General features: G+C 35.9%; 2 protein-coding genes and 1 non-coding gene across 3 annotated transcripts; 1 reads left to right on the top strand and 2 right to left on the bottom strand.

Annotated features, from left to right (window-relative positions):
* Positions 1-3,013: 3,013 nt before the first annotated feature.
* LOC145555507 (uncharacterized) lies at positions 3,014-5,668 on the bottom strand. Its single transcript, XM_081617242.1, has 2 exons — positions 3,847-5,668; positions 3,014-3,705 (listed from the first exon to the last, which is right to left on the bottom strand). Exons 1-2 carry the CDS (start codon positions 5,666-5,668, stop codon positions 3,014-3,016), a joined length of 2,514 nt encoding a protein of 837 aa, XP_081473368.1.
* Positions 5,669-5,674: 6 nt separating this feature from the next.
* On the bottom strand, positions 5,675-6,727 carry LOC145555506 (uncharacterized). Its single transcript, XM_081617241.1, has one exon. It carries the CDS (start codon positions 6,725-6,727, stop codon positions 5,675-5,677), a length of 1,053 nt encoding a protein of 350 aa, XP_081473367.1.
* Positions 6,237-6,343, top strand: LOC145557234 (small nucleolar RNA R71). Its single transcript, XR_014092280.1, has one exon. It is a non-coding gene; the product is annotated as a small nucleolar RNA R71 (small nucleolar RNA).
* Positions 6,728-19,285: the final 12,558 nt, after the last annotated feature.

The following is a 19,285-nucleotide window of genomic DNA, read 5'->3' as shown; positions in this document are numbered from 1 at the left end:
TGAACGTCATCTTCAATATTTAGAGTTTTTAGGGCATCAACATCACAAAAACGAGTTGCAGTTACTCCTCTCTCAAACAATCTCTCATATTTTGCTTTATGCTCTTCATCACAAAATTTAATGTCATAGTAGTCAACCACCACTTTCTCCTTAGTCTTGGTCGATGACACCTTTCCCTTAGTAGTGGAGGGTTTCTTCTTGGATGTAGAGGTCTTAGAGACGGGTACGGGTCGCGATACTCCAGAAGTTTTCTTATTCCTAGTTGTGGTGGAACGAGCCATTCGAGATTGAAGCAATTTCGATTGAACAAATCAATGATACGGTGAAATCAAGAGCAATAACCAGATCAACTAATTCCAATAGAACAGGGACACAACCAAGAAATCAAGCTTTTTAGGGGAGAACGGGCAATAATTTCTCGAAACTCAATAGTTTTCACCGGCAAACAATTGATTAAGAGGTTAGGGTTCGATAAAATACCTTGCCAATGAAACAGGGGGTTCAAGATTGCATTCGAAATACCCTTCGATCGAAAAATAGTATTACTCTCGAAATTTCTGCTGTGTAATTGGGAATTAATGCAACAACAATGAAGATTACAAAGGTGGAGAGGTACGAAGAAGCTTGCTTGAAATCTCGTCTCTGCGCCGATTCTTGAACTTTTAATCTGATTTTTTTTTTTTATATATATATTTATGAAATCAGGTAGCAGGGTGACTGTTGTGGCTGCTTGTGTGTCGCGGTGATGTTGCGGACTGCTCTGCCTAGGTAATATGCCTCTCCCCTTTTTTTTTTTTATTTATTATTTCATCAGAAACTCGCCACAGGCTACCTGTGGATGGATGCTACTCACCGCGGGCCGGCTGTGGAGTGAACTGTGGTTATTTCCCTTGATGTATGCAAGGCCGCAAGTTACCTGTGGTAGGCTACTGCAGATCGCGTGATGGTTGTGAAGCTTCATGTGAATATTTGCTTTGTGTAAATTGGTCCACCTGCATTCCACTCAATTGCATAAGAAGACAAGAAAAAGAGGTTATTAAATCCGAGTGAATTAAAAGAGCTACATTATAAAACTACCTAAACTACTTAAAACAAAATAAGGTAAAAGCAAAAAACTAAAACAATACTCCAAAGTAGAAAAACACTAACTAGACTAATACTACCTAATATCTAACGCACTAAAGAAATAAATAGAAAAAAAAAATAAAAAAGAGAATAAGTACTAAAATAAACTACCCCAATATGATATGAAAAACAAGCGCATATCTTTTCCCTTTTTTTTTTCTTTTTTTTTTTTTATAATAAATATATATGTTATATATGTAAATATAAATATAAAAAGGTCCAAAGGAAAAAAAAAATAATAATTAAGTAAGAGTAGGAAAGAAAAAAAATAAAAAAAATAAAAAAAAAATAAAAAAAAAAAAATAAAAAAATAAATAAATAAATTGGGTTGCCTCCCAAAAGCGCTTGTTTATAAGGTCTTAAGCTCGACCTCCTTTTTGCTCATTTGTCTTGTGATGGTGTCGAGAGTGTAATGTCCACTCTTTCATCAATTGGATCACCTACTCGATAGTGCTTCACTCTTTGGCCATTCACCTTAAAAGTACCCCCATTTTTATTCCATAGTTCAATAGTACCATAGGGGTAGAATTTACAAAACTTGAATGGACCCGACCACCTAGAGCGAAGCTTACCGGAAAATAGTTTCAATCTAAAGTTGAATAAAAGGACTTGATCTCCTTCCTTAAATTCTCTTCTCACAAGACCCTTATCATGCCACCTTTTGGTCTTCTCTTTGTACAATTTCGAACTTTCATAGGCTTCCAGACGGAGCTCATCTAGCTCATTCAATTGTAACAATCTCTTTTCACCCGCTGCTTGAGCATCGAAATTTAAATTCTTAATAGCCCAAAAAGCCCGGTGTTCTAGCTCAACCGGTAGTGGCACGCCTTTCCATACACTAATCGATATGGGGTTGTACCGATTGGCGTTTGAATGCCGTTCGGTACGCCCATAATGCATCATCAATTTTCATCGACCAATCTTTTCTTGTCCTTGCAACAGTTTTCTCTAAGATAGATTTAATTTCTCGGTTCGATACCTCGACTTGACCGCTAGTCTGTGGGTGGTAACCAATACCAATCCTATGTTGCACTCCATACTTCTTCAACATTGCTTCAAATCGATGCTCCAAGAAATGTGATCCCCTGTCACTAATTAACACACGTGGTAAACCAAAACGAGGGAAAATAACTTTCTTGAAGAACTTACTTACCACACGAGCTTCATTGGTTGGAGTAGCAATTGCTTCAACCCACTTTGAGACATAGTCAACAGCTACTAAAATATATCGATTTCCATAGGAAGAAGGGAATGGTCCCATGAAATCTATCCCCCACACGTCAAACAACTCGACCTCGAGTATGTTATTGAGTGGCATCTCGTGCTTCCTTGAAATATTACCGGTCCGTTGACAACGATCACAGGCCTTGACGTATGAATACACGTCCATGAATAAGGTTGGCCAATAGAAACCGCATTGCAATATTTTCGCGGCCGTCTTCGTAGGACCTGCATGTCCACCACACGGTAAGTCATGGCAATGTGAAATAATATTGCTTACCTCCCTTTTCGGGACACATCGTCTAATCATTGCATCCGCACATACTTTGTATAAGAATGGATCCTCCCAAAAATGTCTCATTGCCTCGTAAAAGAATTTCTTCTTTTGTTGAGATGAGTAACCATGAGGTAATGTACCTGTGGACAAGAAATTAGCTAAATCAGCATACCATGGTGATTCAATTTGAGAGAGTGCTAATAAATGTTCATCACGGAAAGAGTCATCAATGGGGAGGTCATCTCCATCCCCCTTATCGAGGAGGAGGCGAGAAAGATGGTCTGCAACGACATTCTCAGTCCCTTTTGTGTCCCGTATCTCGATGTCATAATCTTGCAATAGAAGGACCCAACGAATCAACCGCGGCTTGGCGTGACTCTTAGTCATCAACTATTTCAATGCAGCGTGATCTGTGTGAATTATCACCTTTGAACCAACAAGGTATGAGTGAAACTTCTCTATTGCATAAATTACTGCTAGCATCTCTTTTTCAGTCGTGGCATAATTCATTTGAGCAGAATCAAGAGTTTTACTAGAGTAATAAATAGCGTGAAGTTTTCTATCCTTCCGTTGCCCCAAGACGGCCCCTATCGCATAATCACTAGCATCACACATAATTTCAAATGGTAGGGTCCAATCCGGGGGTTGCATAACGGGGGCGGAGATCAAAGCTGCCTTCAACCTGTTAAAAGCCTCAAGACAAGCATCAGTAAATACAAATGGGGCATCTTTGGCCAAAAGCTCAGTTAGAGGTCTAGCGATTTTCGAAAAATCTTTAATAAATCGCCTATAAAATCCTGCATGACCAAGAAAACTCCGAATTCCTTTTATAGAATTAGGAGGGGGTAGTCGCTCAATGACCTCTATCTTTGCTTTATCAACCTCAATACCTTTATTTGACACCACATGGCCTAGAACAACTCCTTGTTGTACCATGAAATGACATTTTTCCCAGTTCAAAATTAAATTGACTTCTTTACATCTATGGAGCACCTTTTCCAAATTTTCAAGACATACATCAAAAGATGTTCCATAGACAGAGAAGTCATCCATAAAAACTTCCATTGAATGTTCAATAAGACCTGAGAAAATTGTCATCATACAACGTTGGAACGTGGCTGGAGCATTACATAATCCAAATGGCATTCTTCGATAGGCGAAGGTGCCATATGGACATGTGAAGGTGGTCTTTTCCTGATCATGAATGGGAATTTGAAAGAAACCAGAATATCCGTCCAAGTAGCAGAAAAAGGAATGCTTAGCTAAACGTTCAAGCATCTGATCAATAAAGGGGAGGGGAAAATGATCCTTCCGGGTGGCCTTGTTCAACCTCCTATAATCAATACACATTCGCCAACCTGTAACAGTTCTGGTAGCGATTGGCTCACCCTTGTCATTCTTGACAACGGTCATACCCCCTTTTTTTGGAACTAATTGTACAGGGCTAACCCACTTACTATCTGAGATAGGGTAGATTATTCCTGCAGCAAGCAGTTTAAGAACCTCTTTTTTAACTACCTCCATCATGTTTGGATTAAGTCGTCTTTGAGGTTCTATGGAGGAGGTGTGATCGTCCTCAAGAATTATCTTATGCATACAGAATGAGGGATTAATACCCTTAATATCATCAATGGTGTACCCAATAACACTTTTATATTTTCTCAAAACAGTGAGCAGTTGCTCTAATTTTGTGTCATTAAGCTCAGCATTAACGATAACAGGATATGTATTATTAGGACCAAGGTATGCATATTTAAGAGTAGAGGGAAGTGGTTTCAACTCTCCCTCGGGAGGCGTAGTACTCTCCCCAACACTTGATACACTAAGGACTTCCTTCACTAGAGCGGTGGTTGGATTTGCTTTTCCTTCCTCAAGTAACCGCGTGTACTCCCTTGTTTCCCAATCTTCCTCATTGGCACCTCCCACCAACACCGTTTCAAGTGCATCATCCGTCTTGATCAAGGGAAGTTGTTCACGTTCTAAGTCATCAAGGAAATCCACTTGGAAAATAGTCTCTCCCATGGAAGGAGTTCCCATAGCGTTCAAGAGTGAATACTCCATTTTCTCGTCTCCCACCTCAAAAGTGATTTTTCCATTCTTCATATCAATGATTGCACCTGCAGTGGCTAAGAATGGTCTACCAAGTATAATAGGGACATGTGCATCCTCTTCCATCTCCATCACAACAAAGTCACATGAGATAAAGAATTTTCCCACACGAAGAGGAACATCTTCAAGTATACCCAAGGGGAATTTAACCGACCTATCTGCAAGTTGTAGAGACATGCGTGTAGGCTTTAATTCACCCATTTGAAGTTTCTTGCAGATAGAGAGCGGCATGAGACTCACACTTGCACCAAGATCACATAATGCCTTGTTGATCTCTATATCCCCAAGCTTCACTGGAATTGAGTAGCTACCCGGATCACCTAATTTCTTAGGAAGTGTATTTTGCAAAATAGCACTACACTCTGCATTCAACGCAACAGTAGCATTCTCCTCTAGCTTCTTCTTGTTAGAGAGCATATCCTTCAAAAATTTTGCATAAGATGGCATCTCGGATATTGCATCTAAGAACGGAATGTTGATGTGAAGCTTCTTCAAAATATCAAGAAATTTTCCATACTTCTTCTCTAACTTAGCTTGAGCCAACCTTTGCGGGAAAGGAACTTGCGGTACATATGGAATAAGTGGTGGTGGAGTTGATGCCTTTTGCTCTTCCTCAATCGCAGTACCATCGACCACCTTCTCTTTTGGGACTACCTCATCAACAACCTCCTTAGATGGCTCCCTCGTGGGAGGATCTTCCAACTGCTTTCCACTCCTTAAAGTCACAGCATTCATCTGTCCTTTCGGTGGTTGCTCTGTTTGACCCGGAAAAGCGCTCGGAGTCTTCAAAGATTGGCCAACTTGATGAGCAAGTTGACTTATTTGATTTTCCATGAGCTTGTTCTGAGCTTGTAGTTGTTGGATGTTGTTGTTCGTTGTGGTAACGAAGTTCTCAAGCATTAGCTCAAGGTTGGATTTTTGTGGAGGTGGTTGCATAGGTTGTTAGACTAAAGGTGGTCTTGCCTGGAAACCGGGTGGCCCATTATAATTGTTGTTTCGAGGTGGTGGTGGAGGTGGATTTTGTTGAGCTTGGGTATTCTTGTAAGAGAAATTTGGATGATGTTTCCAACCTTCATTGTATGTGTTTGAGTGAGGATCATATGGCCTTTTGGGATTTGAAGTGTAGAATGCATTGGCTTCCTCAATCGACATCTCATGTGAATTTTGTGGGCAATCAGGGGCAATGTGACCTTGTACATTACACATTTGACAAGTTTCAGCAGATGAGCCAGAAGATGCTGCTTGGAACTTGTCAAACTTGCTTGTCAATGCCTGCATAGAACTAGTTAAAAGGGTTAGAGCATCAACATCATGCATACCTCCCTTTTTAACATTGCGTCGTCCTCCTGGATGGTAATTATCATTTGCCGCCATCTTCTCAATTAGCTCCTTTGCCTCAGTTGGGTTCTTAGTCAAGAGAGAACCCCAAGATGCAGCATCAATATAGATTCGGAACTCATGAGTCAAGCCATTGTAAAAGGTTTGGATCAACATCCATTCAGGAATATCATGATGAGGGCATTGTCTCTGCAATCGCTTGAACCTCCTCCATGCTTCATATAAGGACTCATCATCTGATTGCCCGAAAGTAGATAGCTCATTTCTCAACCTCGCAGTTTTTTCCTGTCCCAAGAACTTGACTAGAAAAGCTTTCACCAGTTTGTCCCATGTGTCAAAAGAGCCAGTACCTTCATCTCTCAACCATTCCTTCGCTCTATCCCGTAATGAGAAAGGGAATAGGCGAAGTCTAATAGCATCATCTGTAACACCATTTAGTTTCATGGTATCACACTTTTCCAAGAAACTATCAATATGACTGACAGGGCATTCGTGAGGTGTGCCTGCAAATGTATCATTAGAGATGAATTGAATGAACTGTGGCTTCAATTCAAAGTTTTGAGCAGTAACGGGTGGTCTGACAATGCTAGAGAGGAGTCCCGTTGTGGTATTGGGAATGCCATATTCCAAAAGAGACTTTGTGCCTGGATCGACCATGTTTCTATGGTTTTGATTTCTCCTTCTTCTTCTACCTCCTCGTCTCCTTGCAGTTGCTTCAATTTCAGAATCAAATGGAATTAAATCGTCTGACCCTGAACGTCAAGTTTGCATGCAACAAAGAACTACAAGCAAAGAAATCAAAAACACAAGACCAATAGCCGAAGCAACAAATAAAGCTTAGTAAAAACGAATCACAAATAACTAGTGTAAAACCGTTAGTCCCCGGCAACGGCGCCAAAATTTGATAGGCGTGTCGCGTACCTAACAAAAATAAACCTAACTAGACCACTACTATGTAGACGGGCAAGCAAGGGTCGGATCCCAAGAGACTATGGTTCAACTAATTAAATAGACTCAAGTAAATACTAAGCAAGTAACCAAATCAAATAATTGAGAATTAATAACTAAATATCAAGAACGACAATTAAACTAAAAAAATGATAATCAAATAATAAAAACATCCAAGATCAAGCATTACCACGAATACAATTAATGCAATAATAGTTCTACCCCTAACATATAATTCAATTGATTAAAGAGGAAAAGTAATCCCTGAATATTACCAATGGTCTCTCCCGAGTAATCAATGGCTTCCCTAATCACAATCAAGCCTACTTTCGTGGAATCATGTAAATTAAAGACTTTGAGCACATTACTCTAACTTCCTAATCATCCATTCAACTACTCCCGTGATGAACTTCAAACCCTTAATTAATTTATTCAAACCCGTCAAAACCCAACTCCCGTTGCGATTAAAACAATGGATTAATAACAATACCAATTATCCCTAATATAGTATTGGCATGAGCACAATCAATTAAGCATATCAATTGCAATTATCATTAGAGAATTTAAAGAATTAAATCAAGCATTAATCATATTCGGGTTCCGCTAGATCTTGAAATAGAGAAACTACTCACACATATTAATGAAATCAAGAACTATAATCAATAAAGAAAACATAATTAACAATAATAAAATAAAAGAATTGAGAGAAGAAATCAATACTGGAATTAATTATGAAATCTTGAATCTTGAAAGCAAAACCCTAGAAAATAATATGGAAGAACGTAATACCCAAAAAGAAGTCTTAAAAATAATATATGAAAAAGTGATAAAAAGTAATAAATAAAAGATTATCTAAAACCTATTTATATCCTCTCATAAAACTAGGTATTTCTATCTTAATAGGACTCCTAAACGCTGCCCAAAACGAGCTTCCACAGGTGGGTTGTGGCATGAAGAAAACCGCCACAACCAGGCTGTGGAGCGGGCTGTCTTCGCCTCTCCTTTGCTCCAATAATGGACGCCCACAACCAGGTTGTGGCCATAAGGTTGCACGCCACAACCAAGCTGTGGAGTAGGCTGCCAAAATGCTCCATTGATGCTCCATTGGTGCTAGAAACGCTCCATAAAAAGAAATATCTCGCGATCAAAATAAATTCCATGCAAATAGAGTCTTATTCCTATAAAAACAAAAACAAACAAACCGAGAAGAGTAGTATCGAAATAGGAAGAATAATAGCTCAAAAAGATTAGGAGAATGAAGAAAACACAATAAAACATGACCAAATATCATATATAAATCGTGTATAATATCGTGTTATCATCCACACACCCAATTGGACTCCAGGAATGTATTTAGGGACCATGGTAAACATTTCGGCAAATTTTATTTCCGGGCGAAAAAAAGTCAAAAAATTCCAAAATTGAAGGCTAATATCCACGCTTTTTGAGAAATTTTGGAAGTTTCGGGGCACGGTGATGAAAAATCTTGAGATTTTAGGGAATACATATCAAGGTCATATAATTTCGTTTGGAACCATATATTATCATTATATGTTGTCATAAATGTTCGTATTACGCATGAGTTAATGAAATCCGTGCGAGTTGTAAACCGGTAAATTGGTCGTTTGAAAGCAAATTGGATGGTTCCACCAACCCAATTGGACTCCTAGAGGATATTAGTGACCATGGTATACATTTCGGCAATTTTTATTTTCGGGCGAAAAAAAGTAAAAAATTACAAAATTGAAGTCTAATATCCACGCTTTTGAGGAATTTTAGAGGATTTGGGACCCAGTATCGAAAAGTCTTGAAATTCTAGGGGATACAACTCGGGGTCATATAATGCCGTTTGGAGCCATTTATGATCATTGTATGTTGTCATAAATGTTCGGGGTAGGCTTGATTTAATGAAATCGGTGTAAAGAGTTAACCGGTAAATTGGTCGTTTAAAGAAAAATTGGATAGTTTAACCCACCCAACTGGAATCCCGGAGCGTATTAAGGACCTTGGTAAACATTTCGGCACTTTCTATATTCGGGTGAAAAAAAGTCAAAAATTTCCAAAATTGAAGGCTAATATCCACGCTTTTTTAGTAATTTTGGAGGTTTCGCTGCCCGATGTCGAAAAGTCTTGAAATTATATGGGATACATATCGGTATCATATAATGTTGTTTAGAACCTTATATGATCATTATTTGTTGTCATAAATGTTCGTGGTAGACCTGAATGAATGAAATCGATGCAAGTTGTAAACCGGTAAATTGGTCGTTTAACATCAAATTGTATGGTTCCACACACCCAATTGGACTCCCGGAATGTATTAGGAACCATGGTAAACATTTCGGCAATTTTTATTTCCGGGCGAAAAAAAATTCGAAAAATTCCAAAATTGAAGGCTAATATTCACGCTTTTTGAGAAATTTTAGAAGTTTCAGGGCACGGTGTCGAAAAGTCTTAAGATTTTAGGGAATACATCTCAGGGTCATATAATGCCGTTTGGAACCATATATGATCAATATATGTTGTCATAAATGTTCGTAGTATGCTTGAGTTAATGAAATCCGTGCAAGTTGTAAACCGATAAATTGGCCGTTTAAAAGCAAATTGGATGGTTCCACCGACCCAATTGGACTCCCGGAGGATATTAGGGACCATGGTAAACATTTTGGCAATTTTTATATTCGAGTGAAAAAAAGTCAAAATTTTAGAAAATTGAAGGCTAATATCCACGCTTTTTGAGAAATTTTGGAAGTTTCGGGGCCCGGTGTCGAAAAGTCTTAAAATTCTATAGGATACATCTCGGGGTCATATAATGCCGTTTGGAACCATATATGATCATTATTTGTTGTCATAAATGTTCGTGGTAGGCCTGAATTAACGAAATCGATGCAAGTTGTAAACTGGTAAATTGGTCGTTTAACAACAAATTGGATGGTTGCACACCCAGTTGGAATCCCGAAATGTATTAGGGACCATGGTAAACATTTTGGCAATTTTTATTTCCGGGTGAAAAAAAGTCAAAAATTACAAAATTGAAGGCTAATATCCACGTTTTTTGAGTAATTTTGGAGGTTTCGAGGCCTGGTGTCGAAAAGTCTTTAAATTCTATGGGATACATCTCGGTGTCATATAATGTCGTTTGGAACCATATATGATCATTATTTGTTGTCATAAATGTTCGTGGTAGGCCTGAATTAATGAAATCGATGCAAGTTGTAAACCGGTAAATTGGCCGTTTAACAGCAAATTGGATGGTTCCACACACCCAATTGGACTCCCGGAATGTATTAGGGACCATGTTAAATGTTTCGGCAATTTTTATTTCCGGGCGAAAAAAAGTCAAAAAATTCAAAAATTGAAGGCTAATATATATCCACGATTTTGAGAAATTTTAGAGGATTTGGGACCTAGTGTCGAAAAGTCTTAAAATTCTAGGGGATACAACTCGGGGTTATATAATGCCGTTTGGAGTCATTTATGATCATTATATGTTGTCATAAATGTTCGTTGTAGGCTTGATTTAATGAAATCGGTGTAAGTTGTAAACCAGTAAATTGGCCGTTTAAAGACAAATTGAATAGTTTAACCCACCCAATTGGATTCCCAGAGGGTATTAAGGACCTTGGTAAACATTTAGGCAATTTCTACATTAGGGTGAAAAAAAGTCAAAAATTTCCAAAATTGAGGGCTTATATCCACGCTTTTTGAGTAATTTTGGAGGTTTTTAGGCTCGGTGTCGAAAAGTCTTTAAATTCTATGGGATACATCTCGGTGTCATATAATGCTGTTTGGAACCATATATGATCATTATTTGTTGTCATAAATGTTCGTGGTAGGCCTGAATTAATGAAATCGATGCAAGTTGTAAACCGGTAAATTGGTCGTTTAACAGCAAATTGGATGGTTCCACACACCTAATTGGACTCCGGGAATGTATTTAGGGACCATGGTAAACATTTCGGCAAATTTTATTTCCAGGCGAAAAAAAGTCAAAAAATTCCAAAATTGAAGGCTAATATCCACGCTTTTTGAGAAATTTTGGAAGTTTCGGGGCACGGTGACGAAAAATCTTGAGATTTTAGGGAATACATATCAGGGTCATATAATGTCATTTGGAACCATATATTATCATTATATGTTGTCATAAATGTTCGTATTACGCATGAGTTAATGAAATCCGTGCGAGTTGTAAACCGGTAAATTGGTCGTTTGAAAGCAAATTGGATGGTTCCACCAACCCAATTGGAATCCTAGAGGATATTAGTGACCATGGTATACATTTCGGCAATTTTTATTTTCGGGCGAAAAAAAGTAAAAAATTACAAAATTGAAGTCTAATATCCACGTTTTTGAGGAATTTTAGAGGATTTGGGACCCTGGATCGAAAAGTCTTGAAATTCTAGGGGATACAACTCGGGGTCATATAATGCCGTTTGGAGCCATTTATGATCATTGTATGTTGTCATAAATGTTTGGGGTAGGCTTGATTTAATGAAATCGGTGTAAGTAGTAAACCGGTAAATTGGCCGTTTAAAGACAAATTGGATAGTTTAACCCACCCAACTGGAATCCCGGAGCGTATTAAGGACCTTGGTAAACATTTTGGCACTTTCTATATTCGGGTGAAAAAAAGTCAAAAATTTCCAAAATTGAAGGCTAATATCCACGCTTTTTTAGTAATTTTGGAGGTTTCGGGGCCCGGTGTCGAAAAGTCTTGAAATTATATGGGATACATATCGGTGTCATATAATGCTGTTTAGAACCATATATGATCATTATTTGTTGTCATAAATATTCGTGGTAGGCCTGAATGAATGAAATCGATGCAAGTTGTAAACCGGTAAATTGGCCGTTTAAAATCAAATTGTATGGTTCCACACACCCAATTGGACTCCCGGAATGTATTAGGGACCATGGTAAACATTTTAGCAATTTTTATTTCCGGGCGAAAAGGAGTAAAACAATTCCAAAATTGAAGGCTAATATCCACACTTTTTGAGAAATTTTGGAAGTTTCAGGGCACGGTGTCGAAAAGTCTTGAGATTTTAGAAAATACATCTCAGGGTCATATAATGCTATTTGGAACCATATATGATCATTATATGTTGTCATAAATTTTCGTAGTATGCTTGAGTTAATGAAATCCGTGCAAGTTGTAAACCGGTAAATTGGCCGTTTGAAAGCAAATTGGATGGTTCCACCAACCCAATTGGACTCCCGAGGGATATTAGGGACAATGGTAAACGTTTCGGCAATTTTTATTTTCGGGCGTAAAAAAGTCTAAAATTACAAAATTGGAGGCTAATATCCACGTTTTTTGAGAAATTTTAGAGGATTTGGGATCCAGTTTTGAAAAGTCTTGAAATTCTAGGGGATACAACTTGGGGTCATATAATGCAATTTGGAGCCATTTATGATCATTATATGTTGTCCGGGTGAAAAAAGTCTAAAAATTCCAAAAATAAAGGCTAATATTCACAAATTTTGAGAAATTTTGGAGTTTTCGAGGCCCGGTACCGAAAAGCCTTGAGATTCTAGGAAATACATCTTAGGGTCATATAAATGTCGTTTAGAACCATATATGATCATTATGTTTTTTCATAATTGTTCGTGGTAGGCCTGAGTTGATGAAATCGGTACAAGTTGTAAACCGGTAAATTGGTCGTTTAAGTCAAATTGGATGGTTTCACCCAACCAATTGGACTAGCAGAGGGTATTAAGGACATTGGTAAACATTTCGGCAATATTTATATTCTGGTGGAAAAAAGTCAAAATTTTCCAAAATTGAAGGCTAATGTCCACGTTTTTTGAGAGATTTTGGAGGTTTTGAGGCCCGATGTCGAAAAGTCTTGAAAATTTGGGGAATACATTTGGGGGTCATATAATGTCGTTTGGAACCATATATGATCATTATATGTAGTCATAGATGTACGTGGTAGGCTTAAGCTAATGAAATCGGTGCAAGTTGTAAACCGTTTAATTGGATGTTTAAAGGCAAATTGGATGGTTCCACCCACCCAATTGGACTCCCAGAGGGTATTAGGGAACATGGTAAACATTTCTGCAATTTTTATTTCCAGTCAAAAAAAGTTAAAAAAAATTCCAAAATTGACAGCTAAGATCCACGTTTTTGAGAAATTTTGCAGGTTTCGATGCCCGGTGTCGAAATGCCTTTAAATTTAAGGGGATACATCCCGGGGTCATATAATTCTATTTAAAATCATTTACGATCATTATATGTTGTCATAAATGTTCGTGGTTGGCTTGATTTAATGAAATCGGTGCAAGTTTTAAACCGATAAATTGACTGTTTAAAGGCAAATTGGATAGTTCAACCCACACAATTTGACTCCCGAAGGGTATTAGGAATCATGGTAAAAATTTCGGCAATTGTTATTTGCAGGCGAAAAAAGTAAAAAAAAATGGCTTATATATCCATGCTTTTTTAGTTTGGAGGTTTCGGTCACGGTGTCGAAAAGCCTTGAGATTTTAATGAATACATCTCGGGTTCATATAATGACGTTTAGAACCATATATGATCATTATATGTTGTCATAAATGTTCGTGGTAGGTTTGAGTTAGTGAAATCGGTGCAAGTTGTAAATCGGTAAATTGGCGGTTTAAAGGCGAATTGGATGGTTCCACCCACCCAATTGGAATCCCGGAGGGTATTAGTTACCATGGTAAAAGTTTCGGCAACTTTTATTTCCAAGCGAAAAAAAAGTCGAAAAATTACAAAATTGAAGTCTAATATCCACGCTTTTTAAGAAATTATGCAGGTTTCGGGCACGGTGTCGAAAAGCCTTTAGATTATAGGGGGAAATATCTCGGGGTCATATAATGCCATTTGGAAGCATATATATATATGATCATTATTTGTTGTCATGTATGTTTGTGGTACACTTGAGTTAATGAAATCGACACAAGTTGTAAACCGATAAATTGGCCTTTTAAAGGCAAATTTGAAGGTTCCACCCACCCAATTGGACTCCCGGAGGGTATTAGAGACGATGGTAAATTTTTATTTTCGGGGGAAAAAAAGTAAAAAAATTCATAAATTGAAGGTTATCTCCACGCTTTTTGAGAATTTTTGGAATCTTCGGGGCCAAGTGTCGAAAAATCTTGAAATTCTAGGGAATACATCTTGGGGTCATATAATGTCTTTTGGAACCATATATGATCATTATTTGTTATCATTAATGTTCGTGGTAGGCTTGAATTAATGAAATCGGTGTAGGTTGTAAACTGGTAAATTGGTCGTTTAAAGGCAAATAGGATGGTTCAACCCACCCAATTAGACTCCCAAAAGATATTAGGGACCATGGTAAACATTTTGGCAATTTTTATTTTCGGGCGAGAAGAAGTCAAAAAATTACAAAATTGAAGGCTAATATCCACACTTTTTGAGAAATTTTGGAGGTTTCGGGCCCGGTGTCGAAAAAGCCTTTAGATTATAGGGGATACATCTCGGCGTCATATAATGTCGTTTGGAACCATATATGATCATTATATGTTGTCATAAATGTTTGTGGTAGACTTGAGTTAATGAAATCGGCGCAAGTTGTAAACTGGTAAATTGGCTGTTTAAAGGCAAATTGGATGTTTCCACCTATCTAGTTGGATTCCCGGAGGATATTAGAGACCGTGGTAAACATTTCGGCAATTTTTATTTTCGCTCCAAAAAAAGTCAAAAAATTCATAAATTGAATGCTCTATCCACGCTTTTTGAAAATTTTTGGAGTATTCGAGGCCCGGTGTCGAAGAGTCTTGAAATTCTTGGGTATAAATTTTCGGGATCATATATTTTTTTTTGGAACCATATATTATCATATTCGGGTTCAACTAACTGTAAATAGATAATTATCATTTTTATCAAGCTAATTATTTCCTTTGACTATAATATTTATGGCAATATACTACGGAACTATAGTCTATAATTTAGGAAAATAATTATCTCCTTTGACCATATAACAAATATATACTATATTTAACTCTTAAATTTGAGGATGATGTTCCTTTCTTTTGCTGGCCTAGACTGACATGGTCTCCTAAGACAAAATGCTTTGATCAACAATAATAAGGTGCTCTAAATTGCATTTAAGGTGATTTGAAATCGGGTCAGGAACAATTTTGGTTGAATTTAGGTTGGGTCAATAACAAGTCGTATTGATTTCGAGTCGGTTTAGTAACAGATCATGTTGAATTTTTGGTTCGGGTTAGTAATAGGTCTGGTAAAATTCGGGTCGGGTCAATAACAAGTCAGGTTGAATTTGGGTCAGGTCTATAACAAGTCGGGTTGATTTCGAGTCGGGTTTGTAACAGGTTGGGTTAAATTCGGGTCGGGTTGGGAAAAGGTCGGTTTGAATTTAGGTCAGGTTAGTAACAAGTCAGGTTAAATTCTGGTTTTGACGGGTTAAAACGGGTTTGGGTCAGTTTTGGTTCAAATCGGGTTCGGTTTAGGTTAATAATTTACGGGTTACATTCGGGTCGGGTCATCTCCAGGTCAGTTCATGTTCGGGTTCGGGTCTCACATACTCGGGTCTTGGGTTGGTTTCAAGTCGGGTCAGATCGAGTTTGAGTCGGTATTTCAGGTCGGATCAACTTTTAACAACTCTAGTTGTAATGATTCTAATGAATAAGTTTGTTTAGGTTTGTTCCCTCTTTTAATACTTTGATAACCAATTTTTGGTTATCAAAGTATTAAAAGAGCATTGTAATACTTTGGCTATGAGGGAAAGAACCTAAACAAACTTTGGCAAAACTTGACCTCGTTTAATCTATTCCCGTTCCGTTTTGTGTTTTTTTTTAAAAAAATTAAGCCCGTGACATAAACTTTGGCTCAGGATGGATCAACCAGTCAAGTTGGGGCTTCAATAGTTTGTCTATATTAATTAACGTTATATAAGTGAGTTTTAGGTGAAAATTCAAACTAAGCCTATTGTGTGATAGACAAAATTGTATTTGCATAGATTATATTTGGCCTTTTTTCTTATATAAAAGTGTAATAAATTATCATTAAAATCAACCGTTGTATGGAACTTGTAGGACATTATGGCTCTGCTTAGTTGATAAATTTTGATATTTTCACATAAATAATAAGCTCACAACAATACAAAAGCTCCGTTTTATATTATTTGCAACTTTGAAATATTTTATATCTCACAAATATTCCCCAAAGTTGCAAAAAATATAAAACGGAGGTAGTATTATTATTATTATCTATAGTAATAATGTAATTATATTCCCTCAAAAAAAAAAAAAAAAAAAAAGGTAATGTAAGTATATATTTCATTTTCAACCATCATTATCTATACGAGTATACCGCTGTATGAACTAAAATAATACCTATTGTGAAAGTAAATTTTATTATTAAAGGACAACTCACATGTGATGGAATTTGTTAAGATTTCATTTTTAAAAATGCATATTGTGAGTTGTCCTATATTTTAAAAAAATATGAAATAATTCATTTATAATTCTTGTGGCCTAATTCTCTAATTGTCAATAATTTAGGACAAAATTTCCTCCTAGACTCAAAGTGGATAACTCTTCTCTTCCTTGATGGGTATAGCCAACCTAAACCTACTTTCCAAAGACAACAACAAGTGACAACATAATGATTTTTCTTTTTCATCAAATGTTTATCTTGAATCATCAAAAATGGATACAATCATTATACTAATTTATATTTAGTACAAGAATTGATTTTTTTAGTGAAATCTAGTCCAACAAATGTACTAATTTATAAAATTGGCATTTTTTTAAAAAAAATATATACATACAATCATTATACTCCACAAACTTCATCATTAAATGTAAATGTGCAACTTAGTTTGGATTGTTTATGTTGTACTAAGAGGAAGGTGATCCATCGTTGTAGCTTCCAAATCTTAATTTGTTTTGGGGTTTCGTTACAAAACATGTGGGCCATAACTAAATGCTTCATTAGAGGTGGTTGAAAAAGTACGAAATAATTACAATGGACTACAATGTAGTGGCCCATATTTAGGCTGTACGAATATTTTGTCCTTGTTCAATTATATTTTCCTACTTGGGTCAATCTGTTTGCTACCTAGGGATCCATAGTACAATAAAATTTTCTATGTTTTATGGGCCAAGGCCCAAACAATTAAGGAGTATTATCATGTCTCCCAACCAACTAAAATTCCGATATTCAATAGGTCATCAATAATAATAACAATAATAATGGTTTTGTTGGTGCAATGTGCAAATGTCATCAATAATTAGTTATTGGATTTTAAAAAAATTTAAGTACAACTTTTTTTTTCTTCTCTAATCTTATGGTTGAGGCATAATTGTTGTGGTTTAACTTGGATGACATGCATATTTGCGATCTTTATTATAGAGCTTTACTAATAAGTCGCAATCTTAGTGTATCATGAGATTCCAAACTGACACCAGAAAAAGCTAACAAAATAAAATGTATGGTGTATCTCTAATAACATGTAAAATATAACCACGGTGACATGAATGCATTTAATTTGACCTAAAGTTATCAACCAAAAAGAAAACCTACAAAAATCTACCACCTTTTATTCTTTTGGCATAAAATCTATGAGTTCCCATATATTATTCGAGGTCTTCACTCTCATATTCTACTTAACTAGAACAATATGTCCAATCTTCTATTTTTATATTAGTGGATCTAGGCTAAAAGGGAACAAACTTTATACTAAGGCAAGAGATCTATTCTCCTTCACTCTAATGGTAGTCTAGTGGTTTCGATTACGCTGAACTTGCCCCAAATATATCAAACGCATGGCCTTCGATCATTCAAATCAAACCTACATGGGAATATATCATTCTACTTCTTTTTTGACACATGATATTTAATTCTTATACTTAAATCTAAAAAAATTGTGTGAAACGATGTTACTATGTCATAATGTGAAAACACTAGATTTAGCACGCAACATAAACTAAACTTCAATGTTACACATCAAAGGTGAACATTTACAAAAGTTGGCTAGCTATTTTATATTTTATTGGATACTTTATAAATTAATTGATTGTTAAAAGTTTAACTTTTGCAACTTTCGATTTAATTTTATTAATTAATGATGGATTATTAGTACTCATTTCATGATATAAATGGCATTGAATTAAGTTCGTGTTAATTTTGAAAAGTTCAGATTATAAATAAATACAAATTAAAAAAAAAAAAAAAAAAGTCTACAATATAATACATGTATAACTAAAGTATGTCCAATCTAACTATCATAATAGTTTTAAATTAGCTTACCTTTTCACCAATCTTAACCGTGGAACACATGAGAAAATCATTATAATAACAATAACAATGAATTCATTTCATATTATTATTGGACAATTCTTAATGATATGAAATCTAAGAAAACTTTGGTCCAAAATAAAAGATTTAATAAATTGTACAACTTTTTCCTAATTTTCCACAAAGTTATTTTTTTGAGGAAATAACTTTCCACAAAGTTATAGTTAAATCCTTAGGCGACAAGTAGCAAAAAATAAAAAAATTAAAAAAATTAAAAAAATTAATAAAATTGTCCCCACTAACTCAAAACATTATGACTAAATGCCCACCATGATAGGTGATAATTGTCCAAGGCCCCCTCTTCCTTCCTCCCTTCCAACCTTAAGGCCCAAATCATTAAAATAAAATATCTATTGTTTTTTTTATATAGAAAAGTATATTTTGTACGAAGAAATTGATTGGGTAACAAAATATGACCCATAAAATTATTTATATTAACCTACTTGTATATTATAATGTTTATTTTTTAATATATAGTGTTATAGTGGTTCATAGTCATATCCCTCAAATCAAATGAATTATGTAGAGAACATTAAGTGATCATATGCATTGTACATCTCCTATAATTTGAAGCATCCATTTATCGTGGAAAATTCGAAAGCAAGCACTTCAAATGATTTAATTTGGCTAGATTACCTTCATTAAAAATTTATAATTAATTTGAATAGATGACATATAGTTATGAGAAAATTCCATAGATTTGGATCATATAATACAAGAAAAAGGAGCTTTAATTTGAAAAGATAGTTGCATTATCCATTTGATTATTGGAATTAATTACATAGTCATATAGAATAAGACACCCACTAGAATAATATAATTACCCCCACATTAATTATTAGAATCATAACTTAAATCACGTGAATTATATCATCTAGTGGGCTTGAATTCACCCTTTTTTTTTCCTCTTTCAACTTGTATTAGCTAAATCATGTGTTGGTGTGATAAGACTGCGT

This window comes from Chenopodium album, chromosome 8 (assembly GCF_948465745.1).
Source record: "Chenopodium album chromosome 8, dcCheAlbu1.1, whole genome shotgun sequence".
Lineage (NCBI taxonomy): Eukaryota > Viridiplantae > Streptophyta > Magnoliopsida > Caryophyllales > Amaranthaceae > Chenopodium > Chenopodium album.
This window is presented reverse-complemented; position numbering and strand designations above follow the sequence as displayed.